Source organism: Ascaphus truei, chromosome 8 (genome assembly GCF_040206685.1).
Source record: "Ascaphus truei isolate aAscTru1 chromosome 8, aAscTru1.hap1, whole genome shotgun sequence".
NCBI lineage: Eukaryota > Metazoa > Chordata > Amphibia > Anura > Ascaphidae > Ascaphus > Ascaphus truei.
Window position 1 is genome coordinate 62,794,211 of NC_134490.1, and position 19,793 is coordinate 62,814,003.

Genomic DNA, 19,793 nt, shown 5'->3' on the forward strand with positions numbered 1-19,793 from the left:
TTCTTGTTAACTTTTGTGATATTTACCATGCCAAGGGAGATGCATATCTTATATGCATTGGTGCTAAATTAACATTACGTGTCATACTGTATTGCTTTAGTGTGGCTTTTCAACATAGAAACCACAAAATAAATCTGTACAAAAGGAAAATACATTTTGTTGCTGTTTCCTGTTTTACCTCTGATAAAACTTATTGTAATCACCTTGTTTTAACTTATATTGAATTTGTGGTTCTTAAAAATATATATTGAACTATGTAAATTACAGGAGTGCTTATTGTAACAGACAGACAGACAGACAGACAGACAGACAGACAGACAGACAGAGACACACACATACATATATATATATATATATATATATATATATATATATATATATATATATATATATATATATATATATATATATATATATATATATATATATATATATATATATATATATACACACACTCTCTCTTGCACCGCATTGCACCTACTAATTAGCAAGTATATTTATGTATCAACTAACCAATGCTGAAAAAAAAATGATTTCACCAACTGTATATCTTCAACTTCACAGGACTGTTTCTCACATTTCCTACATACTGTATAATTAGCAGTTCCAAGTCTACTAATGCAACATGTATGTTGTGAAATAGGGATATTTACTTCTTAGAAAACAACATTCACAGCCAAAATGAAAGTGGAAAATATTGCACCTTAGTTTTTATTACATTTGTAGTGCATTTAACGGTGTAATTTTTACAGGTAATGAAATGAAAAACCTTTTTTTTTTCCATATGATAAAGTCATAATAGTCAAAGGTGCTATGTACAATTACAATAATAGTCTTAAAGATATATATAATATATATATTTTTACAAACAATGACTTTGTTCTTTTGACTTTTCACTGATATAACACACCAAAAATAAACAGGGACTCGGTCAGAAAATATTAAAGTAAAGGACCCCCATCATTGCCTCAGAAAGATATAAAATGCTAAGAGTTTCTATTGAAGGAGGACAGAGGCATGACAAGATCCACTCGGGGGGGGGGGTGTACTTTGTGGAATAAGTTAATGTATAGTAAGTATACTGTATACCTAACAGAAGAAGGTAGCCTAGGATTGGAATGGTCGAAAAGGGTGAGTGGAAGCTGATCTTTTGGAAGTCTCATAGTTTATAGGAGAAAGGAAAGCAGCTTGCTTGTGCTGTCTTGAGAAATTGCAGAAATGGGAGGGAGGAGGGGGATTTGGAGATTTCCAGAGTTCAAGCTGCTGCAAAACAATGAAATCCAAACTCTCTCTTTGCTGCAGGGTTGCTTGCAGCTCCCTGGGCCACTAAGGACTTTTTTTTTTGCAGTGTATATTTTGCCTTTCCCCCGTGAACTTGGCTCACACAAATCCCCCAATGAGCTATAACATGATATGATCCCTTTCTATTTGACCTTAGTTATTCTTTTCTTCAACTGAAGTGCTGAACATTAAATGTTATCCTAAATGAGCCAGGAACCAATGATTATCTTGGCAAAATATGTTGTTATTTGCGATCAAGTATGATCATGTTTGTATTTATACAGTATATCCCTCTTTTAAAAGCAATGCTTCTTCATACTTCGCTCTGGGTTGAATATCTATAGGGTATTACATGTCGTTGAAAACATGAAATACTATACAGAATCTGACAGTTAGCACCACAAAGCCAGGTTATTAGATTGCTATAAAAAGAAGTTCTCCGGAAATGTACAATTTTGGTAAATTTTAGTCAGTCTGTAGTGAAGTAACCACCCATAGATCACATGGAAAAGAGTTGCATTGTTACATTTCCCTGAAACCATGTTCTTTTATCTAAAACAGCTTCAGTACTTGAGATGTCTCTGCAGACTCCAACCACACTTAAGGGGTTAAGGAATCATGCAGAACACAGGTTTAGAATTTGGGACTCTAATAAAGCTGATTTTTCTTGCACCAGCTCATAACCAGTTTATACTCTATATATAGTTATATAGGTATATCGAATCTATATATTATTGTCTTGCATCTTTGATATGTAAAGATACAGTAGTATTTATCATTTGTACACAGTTGGTTTTGGAGGGGGTTCAGTAATACCTTAGTGCGCCTTATCCTTAATCTTCCCCAGCTCTTGTCTGGTTTAATAGTTTCCCAGTATCTGCACAGCAGAAAGTTCCCTGTCCAAACTGTCCATAGGAGGCTGTGCAGCCACAGAGGCCTGGAGGTCAGCTGGCATTTTCTTCCCTGCCATTACCCCACATGATCATGCATTCTTCCTGTAATAGCTGTTAACATTTAACAAAGAAGTCTCCCTCCAACTCCTACCAGGCCCGAATGCCTTGTAAAGTCCCTTGGCAAGTGGATACTGAAGTCCCCGGGTGGTTTGGAGGCTGCGATGTGTTGCTCAGCTGGGTTAGGTTGCTCATGTTCACAAACGGATTTGCTCCTGCATTGGGTTGTATTGAAGGTATACTGGAATAATTACAACTGTAGTTGGTGTTATAGGAAGGACTGTTGTTGTAGCTGTAAGCAGGGTAACTATTATATGAATAAGGACTTGCTGCCACACTGTAAGGTGTATTATAGCTTTGAGAGCCTCCAATACAAGGCTTCCCATCCCTCACCAACACAGGCACTGCCACCCTTCTAGGAGGGGGAGGGTGGTGATGGTTGCCCATTTCCAAAGACTTATCCTGTCTTTGTCTTTTGCACTTGTATCTCCTATTTTGGAACCAGATTTTCACCTGGGTAGAGGTGAGTTTGAGGCTGTTGGCCAGATGCTCCCTCTCTGGCGCAGAGAGATATCTTTGCTGTTTAAACCTCCTCTCCAACTCAAAGACTTGTGCTTGGGAGAAGAGGACTCTGGGCTTCCTGCGGCTCCTTTGCTTCGGCCTCTCTGCATCTTCTTGCTTGTCTTCGCTATCAGGAGATTTCTTCAGAAAACAAGTCTCTGTATATAAAACAAAAAAACAAAGACGCTAAATATACCAATCTGAGCATTTATACTTAAGCACTTAGAATATGCACATACCCCAGAAGCATGAAATATACTTCTCAGTATTCTATCAACATTCTTTTTTTGTGTCGCGAGTTATTTACTGAACTCATTACAAATAGATACAATTATTCTACATTTGTGGAGTGTGATTTGTATAGTTTGATGCGTGTAATCTAACCACAATATAAATCCAGCTAACTGTAATATGTTTATTTGTAATTACACTGTGTACTACTTTAATTAAAATCAATTCTATGAAGTGTCAGATCCAAATGAAAGAGAAAATGATATTACATTTAGTAGATTCGATTAAAATCCCATATCATCATATACTCATTGATATGGAAACTCCCAGAAATTGCAGCCGTCTTTCCAAGTCCCTCCCAAGTCACTTAAATTAGTTTGCTCCTTTTAAGCAACACATTACTGTTAAATATACTATTCCATATCACAAGCAGTACTTAGACAATTAGCTGCTTTTTTTTCGTCGAAAAAAAATTAAACACAGCACATTTATAAATGCATTTCACTTAAATTGACATGACACTTTAACCCCCCAAAATACTGTATTGAAACATTTATTGAAAGTCGTGCTCCATGTTCTCGTTAGGAAAGGAAATAATGTATCCAGCAATGTCTGTGAATATACAAAAACTGATATAATAAAACACATCGCTCTATTCATTATTCTTTTCCTGAACTTATAGTATAATAATATAGTACTATGTACATACAGTAGCATAACGTATAGTATAATAATATACTCGTATACATCGTATAACATAGTATAATAATATATACTATATAGTATAATAATATAGTACTATGTACATAGCATAACTTATAGTCTATGTACATAGTTTAAGGTATAGTATAATAATATAGTACTATGTACATAGCATAACTTATTGTCTATGTACATAGTATAACGTATAGTATAATAATATAGTACTATGTACATAGTATAACTTATAGTATAATAATATAGTACTATGCACATTGTATAAGCAAGGTATAGTATAATAATATAGTACTATGCACATTGTATAAGCAAGGTATAGTATAATAATATAGTACTATGCACATTGTATAAGCAAGGTATAGTATAATAATATAGTACTATGCACATTGTATAAGCAAGGTATAGTATAATAATATAGTACTATGCACATAGTATAACATATAGTATACTGTAATAATATAGTACTATGTACATAGTATAACATATAGTATACTGTAATAATATAGTACTATGTACATAGCATAACGTCTTTGATGTGGCTTTGTTAACCTGGCATGCAAACAATAAGCTTCTACAAAGTGTAACGACATAAATTACCATTCTCTCAATTAAATTGATTCATGGTAATTGTCACCTATGTTTTGTTCGCCATTCTTTGTTAAGCCACCACGTCTTAAAACAATACACAAATAATAAGGGCTGTGCATATTAAATCTTGCTTAATAACAGTGTTCGATGTTATTTTTTTCGTATTACAATGTATGTATCTACTTACTGTGACCCCTGTCCCTTAGAGATCCATCTTCATCTTCTTCTTTAGGGTGACAAGTGTCTCTAAGGGCTGCGTGGACATACCTCTCAGGAGAGATCCCAACCTCCCCATGACCCTCAGGGACCCCTATTGCGTTGAGATAGGGCAGTTTCTCCTCCCCATCTGAGTAGGTAGGTCTCTCCCCTGCTGCCAGCATACATGAAGCCTGTTGGAACTCAGCATCAAGATCCTGAGCTAAGTGTGCCCTGGTCTGCTGGTGGTGACAGACTGGCTGCTGGCTCTGCTGTTCCAGATTTAAAATGTCTTTGACAGAGAAAGGTGTGGAAGTGACTGGGCTCGGTAACATCATCAGAACAACTTAATTGCAAGTACAAATAATCAATAAATCCTCTGGAGGGAGGAGTAAGCAAAGCTCCCCTGCGCTGCTGGGAATGTGTAGGTCTCCTGGTGATGGTGAAAGGCCTTTTGATAAACGATGCAAGAGGTTCTGCTCCTGTCTAAATAACCTCCATTACCCTGGATCTGGTGATCTGGGTTTTGTTACAAGCAGTGGAGTGACTAGCAGAAGGTTTTGGATCCTGCCTGTTACAGAGGCACCACCCTCTGCTTAGTCTGGTGACGTAATAGGTGGGCGGTAGATTGGCCAAAATAACTCACCCCCCCCCCCCCCCCTCCTCTATGAAAGAGCAGCCTGGTGGTTGGCGACTTCTAAGTAATGCCTCCTCCCCAGCGCCCCTTCCCCGGATGAAGCTTCTATACTAGAAACAGAAATTATTAAGGGAGGAAGGATCCATGGGGTTAGTTTCCAGGAGACTGAGGCCTACAGATTTAACCCTTTACTGCGGAAGCGAAACCCTTATGGTTGGTGACTTTACGCATTTATTTGTAATGCTTATCAGATCACGCCGCAAAATAGATCAGATAATAAAGAAAGAAGGTAGTAAATTAAAAAATAAAGAAAGAAAACAAACCTATGTTACCGCATTAATAAAGTGAGGACCGTTCTTTGCAATGCTACATTACATGGTTACTGGCACAACATTGAATAGCTACATTGTATTACTATATTTGTACTTAGAGTTACATGGAATTCCTGAACTAGGTCTCTGCCCTGTTATTTGTGGACATGTAATTGACACGCTTTTCAGGTCATACGCCTTAATTGATATGTAATAATGTGCATGCCTTGCAGATAATATACAGTACCATTAAGGCACTTAGGGGTAGATCCCCAGAACGCGGTTCATTTTCACCTAATAATAACAACGTGAGCTTCCTGAAACAGAGAACAAACGTTATTTTTCTTATTATTAACCGGATCCTCAAAGCTAATGGAATACAAAAATAACATCCATTTGTCAAAGTAGAAGCGCTATTAACTGTGATTTTCATGTCTCAGAGACACATTTTATAATACACCGCACATGCCTATTGGTCAAACCTTAAGCCACATTATTAAGGCAGGGCTATTCCCAGAGATTTTTACGTGCCTTACCAAATGCTAATGCAAATCTCGTTAAAAGAATGAGATATTTATCATTTTTACTCTTATTACGTTTTTCACTTAATTATATGGTGTATAATGGAATAATGACAATAATGTATATCCCATACATACTTCAACAATATTCATTCATATATTTTTTTAATTAATGTACAATTAAAATATATGAAGGATGTACATCTTTGATTTATTTTAGTTATACATTAGTAAAAATGAAATAATAATTTATATTGTTGAGTTATGTATGGATATACATTATTGTACACCCATACTTTATACAGTTATTATAATAATAATAGCATGTTCTTGTATAGCGCTGCTAGTTTTACTTTTGCAGGCCCAGGTCCCTGCCCTGTAGAGCTTACAATCGATGTTTTTGGTGCCTGAGGCACAGGGAGATAAAGTGACTTGCCCAAGGTCACAAGGAGCCGATACCAGGAATTGAACCAGGTTCTCCTGCTCCAAACTCTCAGTGCCAGTCAGTGTCTTTACTCACTGAGCCACATATTATATACCATATGAATTCACACAAACATATCACTTTAATCACTAAAAACCATCATATAGTTTATGATGTGTTTCAGCCATTTGTATGGTCCATAATATACATGTTTGTGACACATGTAACTTTTTGCAATGAAAGGGTTAAGTCCTGCACTCATGACATTGCTTTTAGGGATTCCAAGAATAACTCATTGATAATCAGGGCCTGGATGGGAGTAAGGGCAGATTTTGGAAGGTGCTTTAACCTTATTATCATGTGCTAACAGTAAGGGAAGTCTGGGGATTTCTGTTGTTAGATAAACTGCTCATTACCATATTATTTGCATATGAGTAAGCCAGACGTTCTTATGGATCCATTATTTTTGATGAAAATGCCAGGACATGGTAGCACAAAGCCCCTTTGGGGATATGCCTTAAACCTTTCTCACTGACTACCCCACACCTCTGGAATGCCCTTCCCCTCAATATCCAACTAGCAACCTCTCTATCCACCTTTAAGACCCACCTTAAAACACACCTGCTTAATGAAGCATATGAGTAGCTCCATGGCTGATAATTAACACCTCATACATTAACCTTGGCCCCCTTGCAGACGCACTTAACTCAACGCCCCCCTCCTACTGTCTCTGTACATTCTTCCTACCAACAAATTAGATTGAAAACTCTTAGCAGGGACTCCTTTTCCTAAATGTTACTTTTATATCTGAAGCACTTCTCCCCTTTATGTGTTATTTATATTATTTGTTATTTATGATAGTCACGTGTATTACAGCTTTGAAGCGCTATGTAGATTAATGGCGCTATATAAATAAAGACACATACATACACACATATGGATACATTCAATTGAGATAACAGAACATTAAAACATTAGCTACCTTCTGTGGATCTACCACTTAGACCTCTAGAGATAGTTAATCAGCTTAATCTCTCTAATGGGTGAATCATGTTCTCATGATCAGCGCAATGATAAAGGATGGCACAGTTATGCTTGTCTGTGTGTCTGGGTAAACAAGAATAATATAAAAAAACAAAGGCTATCCATGGAGAGTATATATTATGGCAAATATGTTTGTTACTAGATACAAACAATAAGTATATCTAAAGATCACTCATTCTGGAGACATTATTTCAATCACATATTATCTATCTCACTCTACAATATAGACTTATAAAATATATGCTGAGATGACCCATGTATGTATGTATGTATGTATGTATGTATGTATGTATGTATGTATGTCTTTATTTATATAGCGCCATTAATGTACATAGCGCTTCGCAGCAGTAATACACGTTACATAATCATATAAACAACAAATAATACAAATAACACATAATGGGAAGAAGTGCTTCAGACAAAAAAGTGCCATTTAGGAAAAGGAGTCCCTGCCCCGAAGAGCTTACAATCTAATCGCAGGAAGGAAGAATGTACAGAGACAGGCGGAAGATGTTCTGGTAAGTGCGTCTGCAAGGGGCCATGGTAAATGTATTGAGTGCCATTGTTCATACTTTCATACTTAATGGTCCCTTTTCTTCAATTCAGTATCCAAATTACTCGTCTCACAATCTCTTTGTTACCTGCTTACCTGTTGCACTCTCCCAATTATCCAGAACGCCTCTCCCTTCTCCCATTAAGGATCATTGTACATTGTACATTATCTCCTAGCATGGACCACAGGACACTGTGCAGGGACATCAGTGTCCCAGTGTATTATGCATGCACATTGAGAATTGGGACTGCTTGTGTGTCGTTGTGTGTGTGCTAAATAAGAAGAAAGACAAATTACAAATGGTAACATGATTACTAATAGAACTTGGAGGGAAGTTTGTCTTGCATTGGTTTTGTATGGAGCAATTTATCATTAAAACATATTTAAAGTAAGGAAAAAATAATATACATCACATTAATTATACAATATTATATATTATATCTAATTTATTATAGAATATATATATATATATATATTTATATATATATATTGTAACATATCACAATATTATATCTATATCTAACATATTATACAATATACCTTAGACATTACTCAGTACTATATCTTACTATATGAAATCATGCAATATTAGTTACCAGACAAATAACTAGATATATTAAATATATTATGTGTGTGGTGAATTTTATTTTTACCTTGGATGAAAACACTGTAAATTCCATATAAAAGAAAAAAGAACAACTATTTCAACACTAACTCTTCGGATCTATTCAAAGACGATTTGCTTTAACATCTGTAATGATTTCTTTATACAAAGAGTGCCCTGTTATAACCAAATGCCAATAAGTGAATATATCTTCTTCAGATAATCAGGTCTGGCCGGATTTTTACTTACATCAAAGAAGAGTTTACCATGCACAGGGATATGAGGTACAGTATGAACATAGTAATTGATGTATATCTATTCATCTATCTATATATATTATCTATCTATATTAATTGATGTATATCTATTCATCTATCTATATATATTATCTATCTATATGTATCATCTATATATTATCTATTTATCTATTTATCTATTTATCTATTTATCTATTTATCTATCTATCTATCTATCTATCTATCTATCTATCTATCTATCTATCTATCTATCTATCTATCTATCTATCTATCTATCTATCTATCCCTCTCTCTAGCTCTCTCATCTTCCAACTGTCTGTCGCTCACAACCTGCAGTCACCCCTTTCTTATCTCATAACAATAACCCTCATGCTATTTCCATCCAGCCTATTTACAGTACCTGTTCTTGTGTTGGGATCATGTGTTACAACATTACCCCAAAGAAACCAGGGAATACATTGAGAAATGACACTGTGACATATATTTATAACATGCATTCTCATTACAGAACAGCACAGGTCTGGAAATGGGCTTTTCGAGACAGCAGTAGCCCCGCGCCCTGAGAGAGAAGATGTTTATCACCATATTAGACATGTGTGAGTGCCTTTCTTGTATGATTGATGGCAATGTTTCCACATTAGAGAGATAATTCACATTAACCCCTTCCTTACTGGAGGGGACAGCTGCACTGCTCTCCAAGGGTTAACTCCAATGGTCTTTAACTCTTTCAGTGCAGGCTAAACCAACAATGTATGGATTGTTCTTTTTTTTTATAGTCTCTTGTGGTTTTCATTCAATTATTCCAACTCTAGTTTGTTGTAGCCTAATTGATTTAGCAACCCAATAAAGATTCATCAATGTATGGGAATCCATATGGTTGATGTCATATGCATGGATATATTGTATATGCTTGAGTGGGGGGAAGAGGTGCTTTAAAATCTGGTACAAATGCAACCCCCATTAATTCACATTTTAAAAGTTTTATTTTTACCTTAGCTTCCTTTGTTATTCAGGAAACTGAGATAATAAAATGTAATAAAGAGTTTGTAGAATTGATTAATGGGACTTGAACCTCAACCCGAATGCACCTTTCATGCAGCATATCTCCCCCTGCAATACTTTGTAACTCACTATATACCCACTATTAGAAGAAGAGACCATCTCAACTGTAGTCATGTTCTTGTGGTGTTTGGAAGAGGAGGTTACATAGCTAAGCAGCTGTAATGATTTATTTTAACAAGGCCAAGGAGAAGGGCAGATTTCTCTATATTCGGTTAAGGATCCTAAATGTTTCTCAGAAAAAAAAAACTGTTTGTTATTTTTGTGATTTTTAATGACATTTCCCAATCTCTTCCCAGAGGAGCTGAGAACTTTTTGAAGGTCCAAAAACGGTAAATATTTTAAGGGAACTGTGGCCTTATTTTCATTTAACCCATAAAATACATGAAACTCTGAACCTCAGCAAAGAAGAAGCTTTTAAACGGTAATACCAGTTCCAAATACACCTTAAATAAATATTACTAAATAAATAGTGACTTTTTTTTTCTTTGCGATGGTTTCCAACATAATTATGTACTTAGAGCAGTAGTTGAATGTGAAAATGTAAATCATAATTACATTTTACATGGCAAGGTATTAAAAAGCACAGGACATGTACATGATAAATTACAACAAGCTAAATGATGATGGACAGTGTGTGAGAGCTGCTACAAACCCTATTAAAATATTAAACCTCATAAAGGGAGGGAAGCGCTGGGTCTGCTGGATTCTTAGATAGACGAGGAATGTTGTAATATTCAAAATGTATATAGAGCACAATAATGAGGCAATCCAAGAAGATTAAGTAAAACATATATTTTTTGTTTACTAATTACCTAAGATGATCGATTGGTTCTCCAGTGATTGATCAACAAAATCCTGTTTCCCAGGGTTCACTAAAAGGCTGCCTTTCAATTTCAAATCAATTATTCAGTCAGTGTAACTCAGCAGCTACAATGTATTCTTATATTACTAAGGTAACATTATCTATTGTTACAGTTTGCAGCCCAAACTGCTGGGAATATTGGCAACAGATCACAAACAGGAAAGTGTTACAAAGATCTTGCACTGCTGGGGAGGTGGGCTAAAGCCAACGATAGAAATCAAAAGATGCACAGTTTATTAAAACTTATAAAAAATGTAATTAACAGTGGAATTTTAAAATAAAAAAGGGTAGTAAGTATTAGCTAATACTATAGAACTGATGTATTTAAATAAAAATAAATAAAAACATATGTAGGATATGCTTGGATTGCTCCTTTAACATAATATTGGTTGTCACTTAAAAATATGAGGAGATAGAATCTGTATATAACATATGAAAATAATGTATGTTTAAACAGGATTGCTAAAGTATATAGACCAATTAAGATATGTGCCAAAGAAACATACAATTGTTACCTGGCATAAATGAGTGATAAAGTCACTAGATTTAGGTCACATTAGGTTGGTTGTGGGTTTAAAGTCATCAAACAAAGCTGAAAAGTCAGCTCATCATAATATTTCTTTGGTGACTTGATAGCAACATTCTAAATTCTCCAAAACAAAAAAATACGAAGGGACATTGAAGTGGTAAATAAAATATTTTTGATCTGGGAAAGGGCTTTTTTTTTTTTTTTAAATAACCCTTTAAAGAATATTGGGGAAGTGTTGAATACGTCAATTAATTATATGCAACATTTTGGGAAGTAATAATCAACTCTAGATAATGTAGGTAGCAAAAGGGTATGTCTATTGGTAATGTTTGTATACACACCAATTAATACTTTGCAAACACATTCCATATTTGTTGTTATACTATTGCTTGTATAGTTGGCAGCTGTGGTTTTTAGTCAATTAGAAAAATCACCCTATTATATACGTTTACCCTAACCAATAATTGCCAGTTAAGCAACACTATTGATAAAAGGATGTGTTCAATCCCACATTTCAGTGGTAACTTGAGTTATTTTATTTTGTAATTTCTAATCCAATGAATCTAATAGTCAGTACAGCAATGTGACAATACAGTGGGTTTCCCCATATGATAACATCTCCAGATACACAAGCAAAGGCTTGGATCCCCTAAAAATCGTACAATTTAAATGAATTATATTATGTGTATATGTCTGTCCTTTCAAGGCAATTTACAATTGTCACTCAAGACAACTGGAAATTATAGGCTACTGTATGTGTGTCACGAAGAAAAGTAGCTCCAGTGTCTGTCAGTATTAGCAGAATCTCTACCATCAGGTCTAAGTATTAATGCATGGTCAGATAGCCCGGGCTCCACCAGCAATTAAAATTCCTGCAGCAAAACTGAATGAGTGACCAGCAGATAACATCAGTCGGGCGTAATTAGCTGTTAGGCCCTTTTTCCACCTAAGATCTGTGGACAGGTTTCAGATTGTGGACCTTGCATGAGGGAAGAACTCTGACCACAATTCCCTGACAATTGCAGAAGCAAAGACTTCAGATAACCTAAAGCTCAACTTCCTCCTGGGCGCTATATTTAGAGGAGACCGAAAATTCAAAAGGAAATATAAACTTTCAGATGTGCGGTGATCCCTGTGGTTACATGACAAAAAAAAAGTGCAACATGGAAGAATGTAACTGTATCTGTGTTACAGAGATATGGAGATAACATGTTGGATACACCAGCCATGTGCAAACGGTATAAGGGGAGACCCCTTGTGCACCAAGGAGACATTGTCAACGTTTCTGGTATTGCAGTACCTTCATCAGGATTGGTCTGAAGGTCCCTCAAATGTGTGTGTATGTGTGTGTGTGTATATATATATTGGGGATTCTATATATATATATATATATATATATATATATATAAGAAAAAAAATCACCAAAACAAACCAAATACAAAATATTGTAATGGGGCGATCATAAATATATACATGTAGATCCGGCACGTTAAACCCTCACATATATAATGAGCTTTGCGAGGTTAGATATAGGTTTGGAAAGTATACTTATTTTTTGTAGATATAGGTTGGTTTCATAGGAGGATATGGATTATTTGACATAGAAATCCACAAGTGCGGAAACGCTTTATCTACAAAACCCCACACACTGTACTCTGCACATGCTTCACGGGATCCCTCCTGTACACTGCACATGCTCCACGGGATCCCTCCTGTATACTGCACATGCTCCACGGGATCCCTCCTGTACACTGCACATGCTCCACGGGATCCCTCCTGTACACTGCACATGCTCCACGGGATCCCTCCTGTATACTGCACATGCTCCACGGGATCCCTCCTGTACACTGCACATGCTCCACGGGATCCCTCCTGTATACTGCACATGCTCCACGGGATCCCTCCTGTAGACTGCACATGCTCCACGGGATCCCTCCTGTAGACTGCACATGCTCCACGGGATCCCTCCTGTATACTGCACATGCTCCACAGGATCCCTCCTGTATACTGCACATGCTCCACAGGATCCCTCCTGTATACTGCACATGCTCCACGGGATCCCTCCTGTATACTGCACATGCTCCACAGGATCCCTCCTGTACACTGCACATGCTCCACGGGATCCCTCCTGTACACTGCACATGCTCCACAGGATCCCTCCTGTACACTGCACATGCTCCACGGGATCCCTCCTGTATACTGCACATGCTCCACAGGATCCCTCCTGTACACTGCACATGCTCCACGGGATCCCTCCTGTATACTGCACATGCTCCACAGGATCCCTCCTGTATACTGCACATGCTCCACGGGATCCCTCCTGTATACTGCACATGCTCCACAGGATCCCTCCTGTATACTGCACATGCTCCACGGGATCCCTCCTGTATACTACACATGCTACACAGGATCTCTCATGCACACTGCACATGCTACACAGGATCTCTCATGCACACTGCACATGCTACACAGGATCTCTCATGCACATGCTTACTAACGCTTTTCTGATGTTCACTACACGGAACTACCAAATAATTTGCTATATGACTATTCTGAATATCATTACACATTACAATATGCCAACGGGTTGTCACCGGAGTCATTATATATTCTTCTTATTCTTCTTATTGTTATTATTAATTTCTATTATTACAGTTAGTAGCAAGCTTTCACTGAATAACAGAGGCCAATGTTTGCCTATGAGGGACATATACAACCTATAAAGGGATTTGTATCTGAACATTGGTTGCAGTAAAAAAACAAAGATAGTGGAGACTTTTGTATTTTTAAGGACATGATCCCACCCATTCATAATGTATATAATGCACATATAGGAAATAGGACTCTTACCTGTTAGAGAGGAGAGGAGAAAGCCACAAAGTACCGATCATATTTCCATCAGCATAGTTACAACTATCTAGCCCACATTAAAGTTTGCAGATAATAATAATAATAATAATAATAATAATAATAATAATAATAATAATAATAACAATCATAATAATATATTAGTTCGGCATATATTGTTTATATTATGCTGTTAGAATGTACATTTCTCTGCCAGTTGTCCATTACAGAAATGAATTTAATCTCTTCAATTGGCCCTTTCTTATTAATCTGCTTGTTCCCTCAAAACCTTTCTTAAGGACATTTTATAAGGGGTGGTGTTCTTATCATTGTCTCCTTAACCTCACACACTCCCTTACTTGTCTTTGGGTGACTATTTCTCAATGTTCTATTTATAGTAATTAGTATTTTATTAATGGCACATTCCTCGGGAACTTTCCTGCGATAATGACATATATTGCATATAGTATTCTGTATGGCCATCAGTGGGATACGTAAATGTGCACTACTCTTGTCCCTGCTGGAAGGGGTTCCCAAAACCATTTACGCTGCTGCTTCTCCAGATCCGGCATTGAAAGGATGACTTGTTTACATATGTCTCAAATATTCAAACAATATATATATATATATGCATAAACTCGTGTCCTTTGGTGTAAGCTCCTACACTCTGGCTTCCGCGCAAGGCAACTAGAGTCCCAGACAGACATGCAGCAAGACATGACTACATACAGTATACTCCTCATACAGGTCCCCACACCCCACCTCCTTCCTGCTTGGAACCCTGTACTGAAGTGGACATGAAGGCCAGGAAGCCTCAGATAAATAATTAAGAGGTAAGTTGCCCTTGAAGCTTTATCATTACATCCGTATATCTATATAACTGGCCGCTGTCCTTATTTAGTACAAGGTTATAATGTAACACACTGGCTGTGCAATACCATTCACAAACCAGTGGAAGTAACACTGTTTGTTTCTACATTAATAAAGGAAAAGCTTTTCAAATCAAGGAGGTGTTTTCTGATATGGAAAGTTAGATATGGTGGAATAATTCTGAAGAGTTTATCTTTATGCTAAAGTGTCAGCATTGTAACAGCTCTGTCTATATTTGATAACAATTAGAATCTTATCAGTGTTACATCCTCTGGGGTGACTGGCCTTTCTCAGAGCTCAGCCCAGTTCCTGCTAGCTGCTGATTACACCAAATCCAGTCTGCAAAAGTACAGAGTGAAAAAACAGCCACATTTTGCTAAACTAGAATTGGCTATAATTTATGGAAAGAAATGGCAATCAGAAAAGTGATTTGTTATTAGGCAACAAATACATGTATATTTTTAATTATGCCATTTATATTGAATATACTTGCTGATTTTTTAAAAAATCCTGTTATATAATGTAAAGAATATCTAGATTATACATTTAACATTAAATTGACCTAACATGGTTTATATTCTTGGTTCAAATAACCATGTTGCATATTACGTTTCATATATATATATATATATATATATATATATGTGTGTGTGTGTGTGTGTGTGTGTGTGTGTGTGTGTGTGTGTGTGTGTCTCTCTCTCTCTCTCTCTCTCTCTCTCTCTCTCTCTCTCTCTCTCTCTCTCTCTCTCTCTATATATATATATATATATTATATATATTTATAATTGAAATTATTTAAAAATACCTTATCACGGTGTTAGTTTATTTGCTACAAACTAGGGATATTTAAAAATAAAAGCAGTATGGAAACCAAATATGTTTTATTGGAAACTATACGATACGAATATTAGAAATGCAATGCAGAAAAATAAATCTTGGATGGCTTCCATAAACTGCCAGAAAACTGGTTGAAAATGCCATAAATTGGATAATATAAAGTTATATGGCATACAACTGATAGGGTTTCCTTTCTGGAAAGCAGAGCGACTTTATTATAAACACATTTTTCCTATAAGCAAGATATAATTATTGGCCAACATCCACTTATCCAGTGTAGAGATACGGGTTTATCTGCAAATTGTTTTTTTTTAATGTGTTCCCTTTAAGCGTTCTAATAAACCACTCGTGTTTTCACATTTACTATAGCATGTGGTATTTATTTATTTATTGCACTGCAACTTGACAGCTCAGCAATGAAGAGTTGCTTTAAAGGGGGTGGCTTTCTGACAAAGTTGTTGAGTTTTTAATTCATAAGATTAAATAAAGATACAAAAAAAAACAATTAATGAATTAATTAAAGTCAAATTCGGCATGTTTAACGTTAAAGTAAAGTATCATAATCCTGGTATTTTGTTCACCGTAAAGATGTATGAGCACGTGAATAACATTGTAAAATATAATATTATACATATAGGGTTAGATAGATATGTTATTTTGAGGATGTGACAACAATTATTTGACAATTATTATATATAAACATATATATTTTTTATGGTAGATATTCTTATTTAACTGTAATGCAGTTTAATATCTGATATGCGTGTCATTAAATAAATATGAGTCCTCAAGAATTTCCAATAATGCTGTGACAAGAAACCCAGATGTATTGAGTACCGTAATAAGTACCGGAGAATAATAAGTACCGCAATACATTAATACTATTTTAACCAGTTTATTGTGCCATAGGTATACAAATAGTGTCTCATATAAAATATATTATTATTGATTGTAATATTACTTAAGTCAGTGCACATTTCCCATGCAAGAATCAAAGCAATCAGCAGGCAGTTTAACTATTTGAGCCCAATTTGAGATAGGAAAAAAAAACTAAAATAACTGTAATAATACAAAATTATCCCTAGGTAGTTTTATTCTAGAGAGCGGTGTTTTGAATAAAGTGCAGCTATTAGTGGTTATATACAAGTTGTTGTTTTTTAACCAAATGTCACTCGCATACTGTGGCCCTACCAGGAGTAATATGCTGGGTAACAGTGGGTAGTGAAGGTTGGATATAAAAATGCTGAAAAACAATATATGGGGATTTTTTAATCTTCATATGAACAAACCGTAATGTAAACTCATTTATTTAACTTTAAATTATATTCTTTGCACTATGTTGTTTTTGGGAATTGAAGGTTCCCGAAATATTTGTGCTTATTATTCTATTTTAAATCTTTAGCAATTACTTAATTCATTTTTTTTTATTTGAAATAGGAGCAAATGCATTAATTGTAATTGATTTAGCATATACCAAAGTAAAAGGTATTCGGCTTATCATGTAGAATATTAACCATACACAATATATTTGCTGTTAACATTATTATTACATTAGACAATCTCTCAGTACTTCGACTTTTATATCGCAGTTTATACGAAATTTTATCCCTAAAACGACGAAAATATTTTTGTTTGTATAAAGTTCATTTGTAATAACATCTTTTAAAATAATAATTGTTAATGTATAGGAATGACGATAGATATGTTATTCAGAGTTGTATGTCAATATGATCAATTTTAACCTATATTATAAGAAGTAGGTATGATATTCAGTAAATGTGAATTAATATAAAGTCATATTCCCTGTATGTCTCATATCATAAAAAAGAGGCGGTAGGTAGAGTTAATGTCAGGAAATTAGATGTATGTATTTGCTTTCAGACATATATATACATATATATAGGGCGTATATTATTTCAAGGTGATACATCATTTTAATGTCAAATGGAAATTATATATATTTTGATGAATACAAGATTGTTATTTAGTTTGCTTCAAAACAGATTTATGTTTACAGTAAAAACAGCTGCTACCTATGTGAAAGACCTGACGATTTCCAATTTTATTGTCATCAATCAAGGAATGTCTTCTTAGCATTTATATATCGTCCATAAAAGAGAAATTAATTTAAACGATGTACTCCGTATGGAAATAGGACAGAAAACACCATTAGGTATGCTAAACGTTTCCCGGGAAGATACGTTTTATATATATATATATATAGCTCGTGCTTAGTTTGTATAATAAAAAACAAAACTATATACATTACAAAATGTTTATTGAATGTTGTTATTGTTAGATACATTATGGGCATTCAATAGTTTAATATGTATGTGTATGAGTAATTAATGATCTATATACTAATATATATGATACAATGTCATCAGATTATCTCTAGTGAAACCTACTTACATTATCCCTAACATTATTCCTACTGAAACCGTGTTCTGTGAGCACTCTTCCTGTGATGTACTGTAGAACTGCAGTGTGAAATGCTGATCATGTTTATTTTAATGTTTGTCTGTATAATGTCTCCTGATGCGATTATACATGAAATGAGATATTGATTTAACAAAATATTCCATATACGTCGCTTTATATACGTTTGCATACTTTATACTAGGTTATATGAGATCATTGATTTCCTATAAAGGGGTTATGATTCTGTGCTGTGAGGAGGGTACAGATCATACTTTGCAGCACCCTGCAGCAGTAAAGTGTTTAACATCTTCACTAAGTGGAATGCAGGTTCTTGAGGCTGAGGGATTTAAATGCATTTGCAGTCCCAAGTTTTACCTGGTTAACTGGATGGAGGAAAGTGCACCTTTGTCTGTCTTGTTGCTGTTGTGTCCGGAGCAGGCGCCAGTGACAAATGCTGTCCTGGATGCTACCTGGTCATTGAAAGAAAGGCCCAATTAAGACAAGATAAGTATCTACATCTATTCTCCATCTGCAGATAACGTTAGGCTGGAAATCTGTGACTTTATAAACCTAGAAATAATGTATAACAATGTAACACCGTATTCTGAGCTCATATACAGACATACACACTAAAATACTGACATGAAAATATATGTGCTATTATTGTACTGTACTGTCATTTTTTTGTATACTTATATTTGTAGAGTATACACTGATGTGACTATTACCTGCAAACAAATACAGGCAAATCTAAAATTAGCTTAATCTCACTTACATATTATGGCGAATTTTATCCAAGATAAATAATAATAGAGTTATACTGCAAATAAATATTCCCTCTATCTGCAGCTTTTCTATTGATAAAGGAAATTATTCATATAATTCCATAATGATCAATTTTTAAGTTTATATATCTATATATAGAGAAATATAGATAAACATGATTTTTTTTCTTTCAGTTGCAAGAAATATAAATGTTATATCCTAACCCCTTTGGTACTCCCAACTTAATAGCGCTGCTATGTCTAAACTACAGTCAGCAGACTTATATAATAAGTGTGTGTGTGTGTGTGTGTGTGTGTGTGTGTGTGTGTGTGTGTGTGTGTGTGTGTGTGTGTGTGTGTGTGTGTGTGTGTGTGTGTGTGTGTGTGTGTGTGTGTGTGTGTGTGTGTGTGTGTGTGTGTGTGTGTGCACCTAATCTGAAATACATAAATCAGCGCTTATATGGTGATCGGAAAAAGAGCAGTAATAATTGCTCTTCACTTTTATAGAAAAAGGTACCACTTGTTCTATCTTTTAAAACAATCAGTTGATATAAGTTAAACATTGTCAATGCTTTGTATGTGCTAATATTGCAAGAGTATACAGCTCATTACGTTTTTAGACTTTACACATTTCTTGTTAAGCGGTGCTTAAAAGAGAAGACATTATGTTTATTGCATATGTTAAAGCAGCAAATTATAATATAATATAAGATAGTTAATCAGGCTT

General features: G+C 35.2%; 1 protein-coding gene across 1 annotated transcript; it reads right to left on the reverse strand.

Annotated features, from left to right (window-relative positions):
- Positions 1–717: 717 nt before the first annotated feature.
- On the reverse strand, positions 718–5,102 carry NKX2-3 (NK2 homeobox 3). The gene is made up of 2 exons (XM_075612320.1): positions 4,516–5,102; positions 718–2,950 (listed from the first exon to the last, which is right to left on the reverse strand). Exons 1-2 carry the CDS (start codon positions 4,859–4,861, stop codon positions 2,322–2,324), a joined length of 975 nt encoding a protein of 324 aa, XP_075468435.1. The 5' UTR covers positions 4,862–5,102; the 3' UTR covers positions 718–2,321.
- Between the last annotated feature and the right edge of the window lie 14,691 nt (positions 5,103–19,793).

Excerpts from the sequence above, each read along its gene's own strand:
- NKX2-3 (XM_075612320.1), bottom strand. The coding sequence starts at position 4,861 with ATGATGTTACCGAGCCCAGTCACTTCCACACCTTTCTCTGTCAAAGAC. Across the intron at positions 2,951-4,515 it reads TCTAAGGGACAGGGGTCACA|AGACTTGTTTTCTGAAGAAA; the intron begins GTAAGTAGATAC and ends TTTTATATACAG.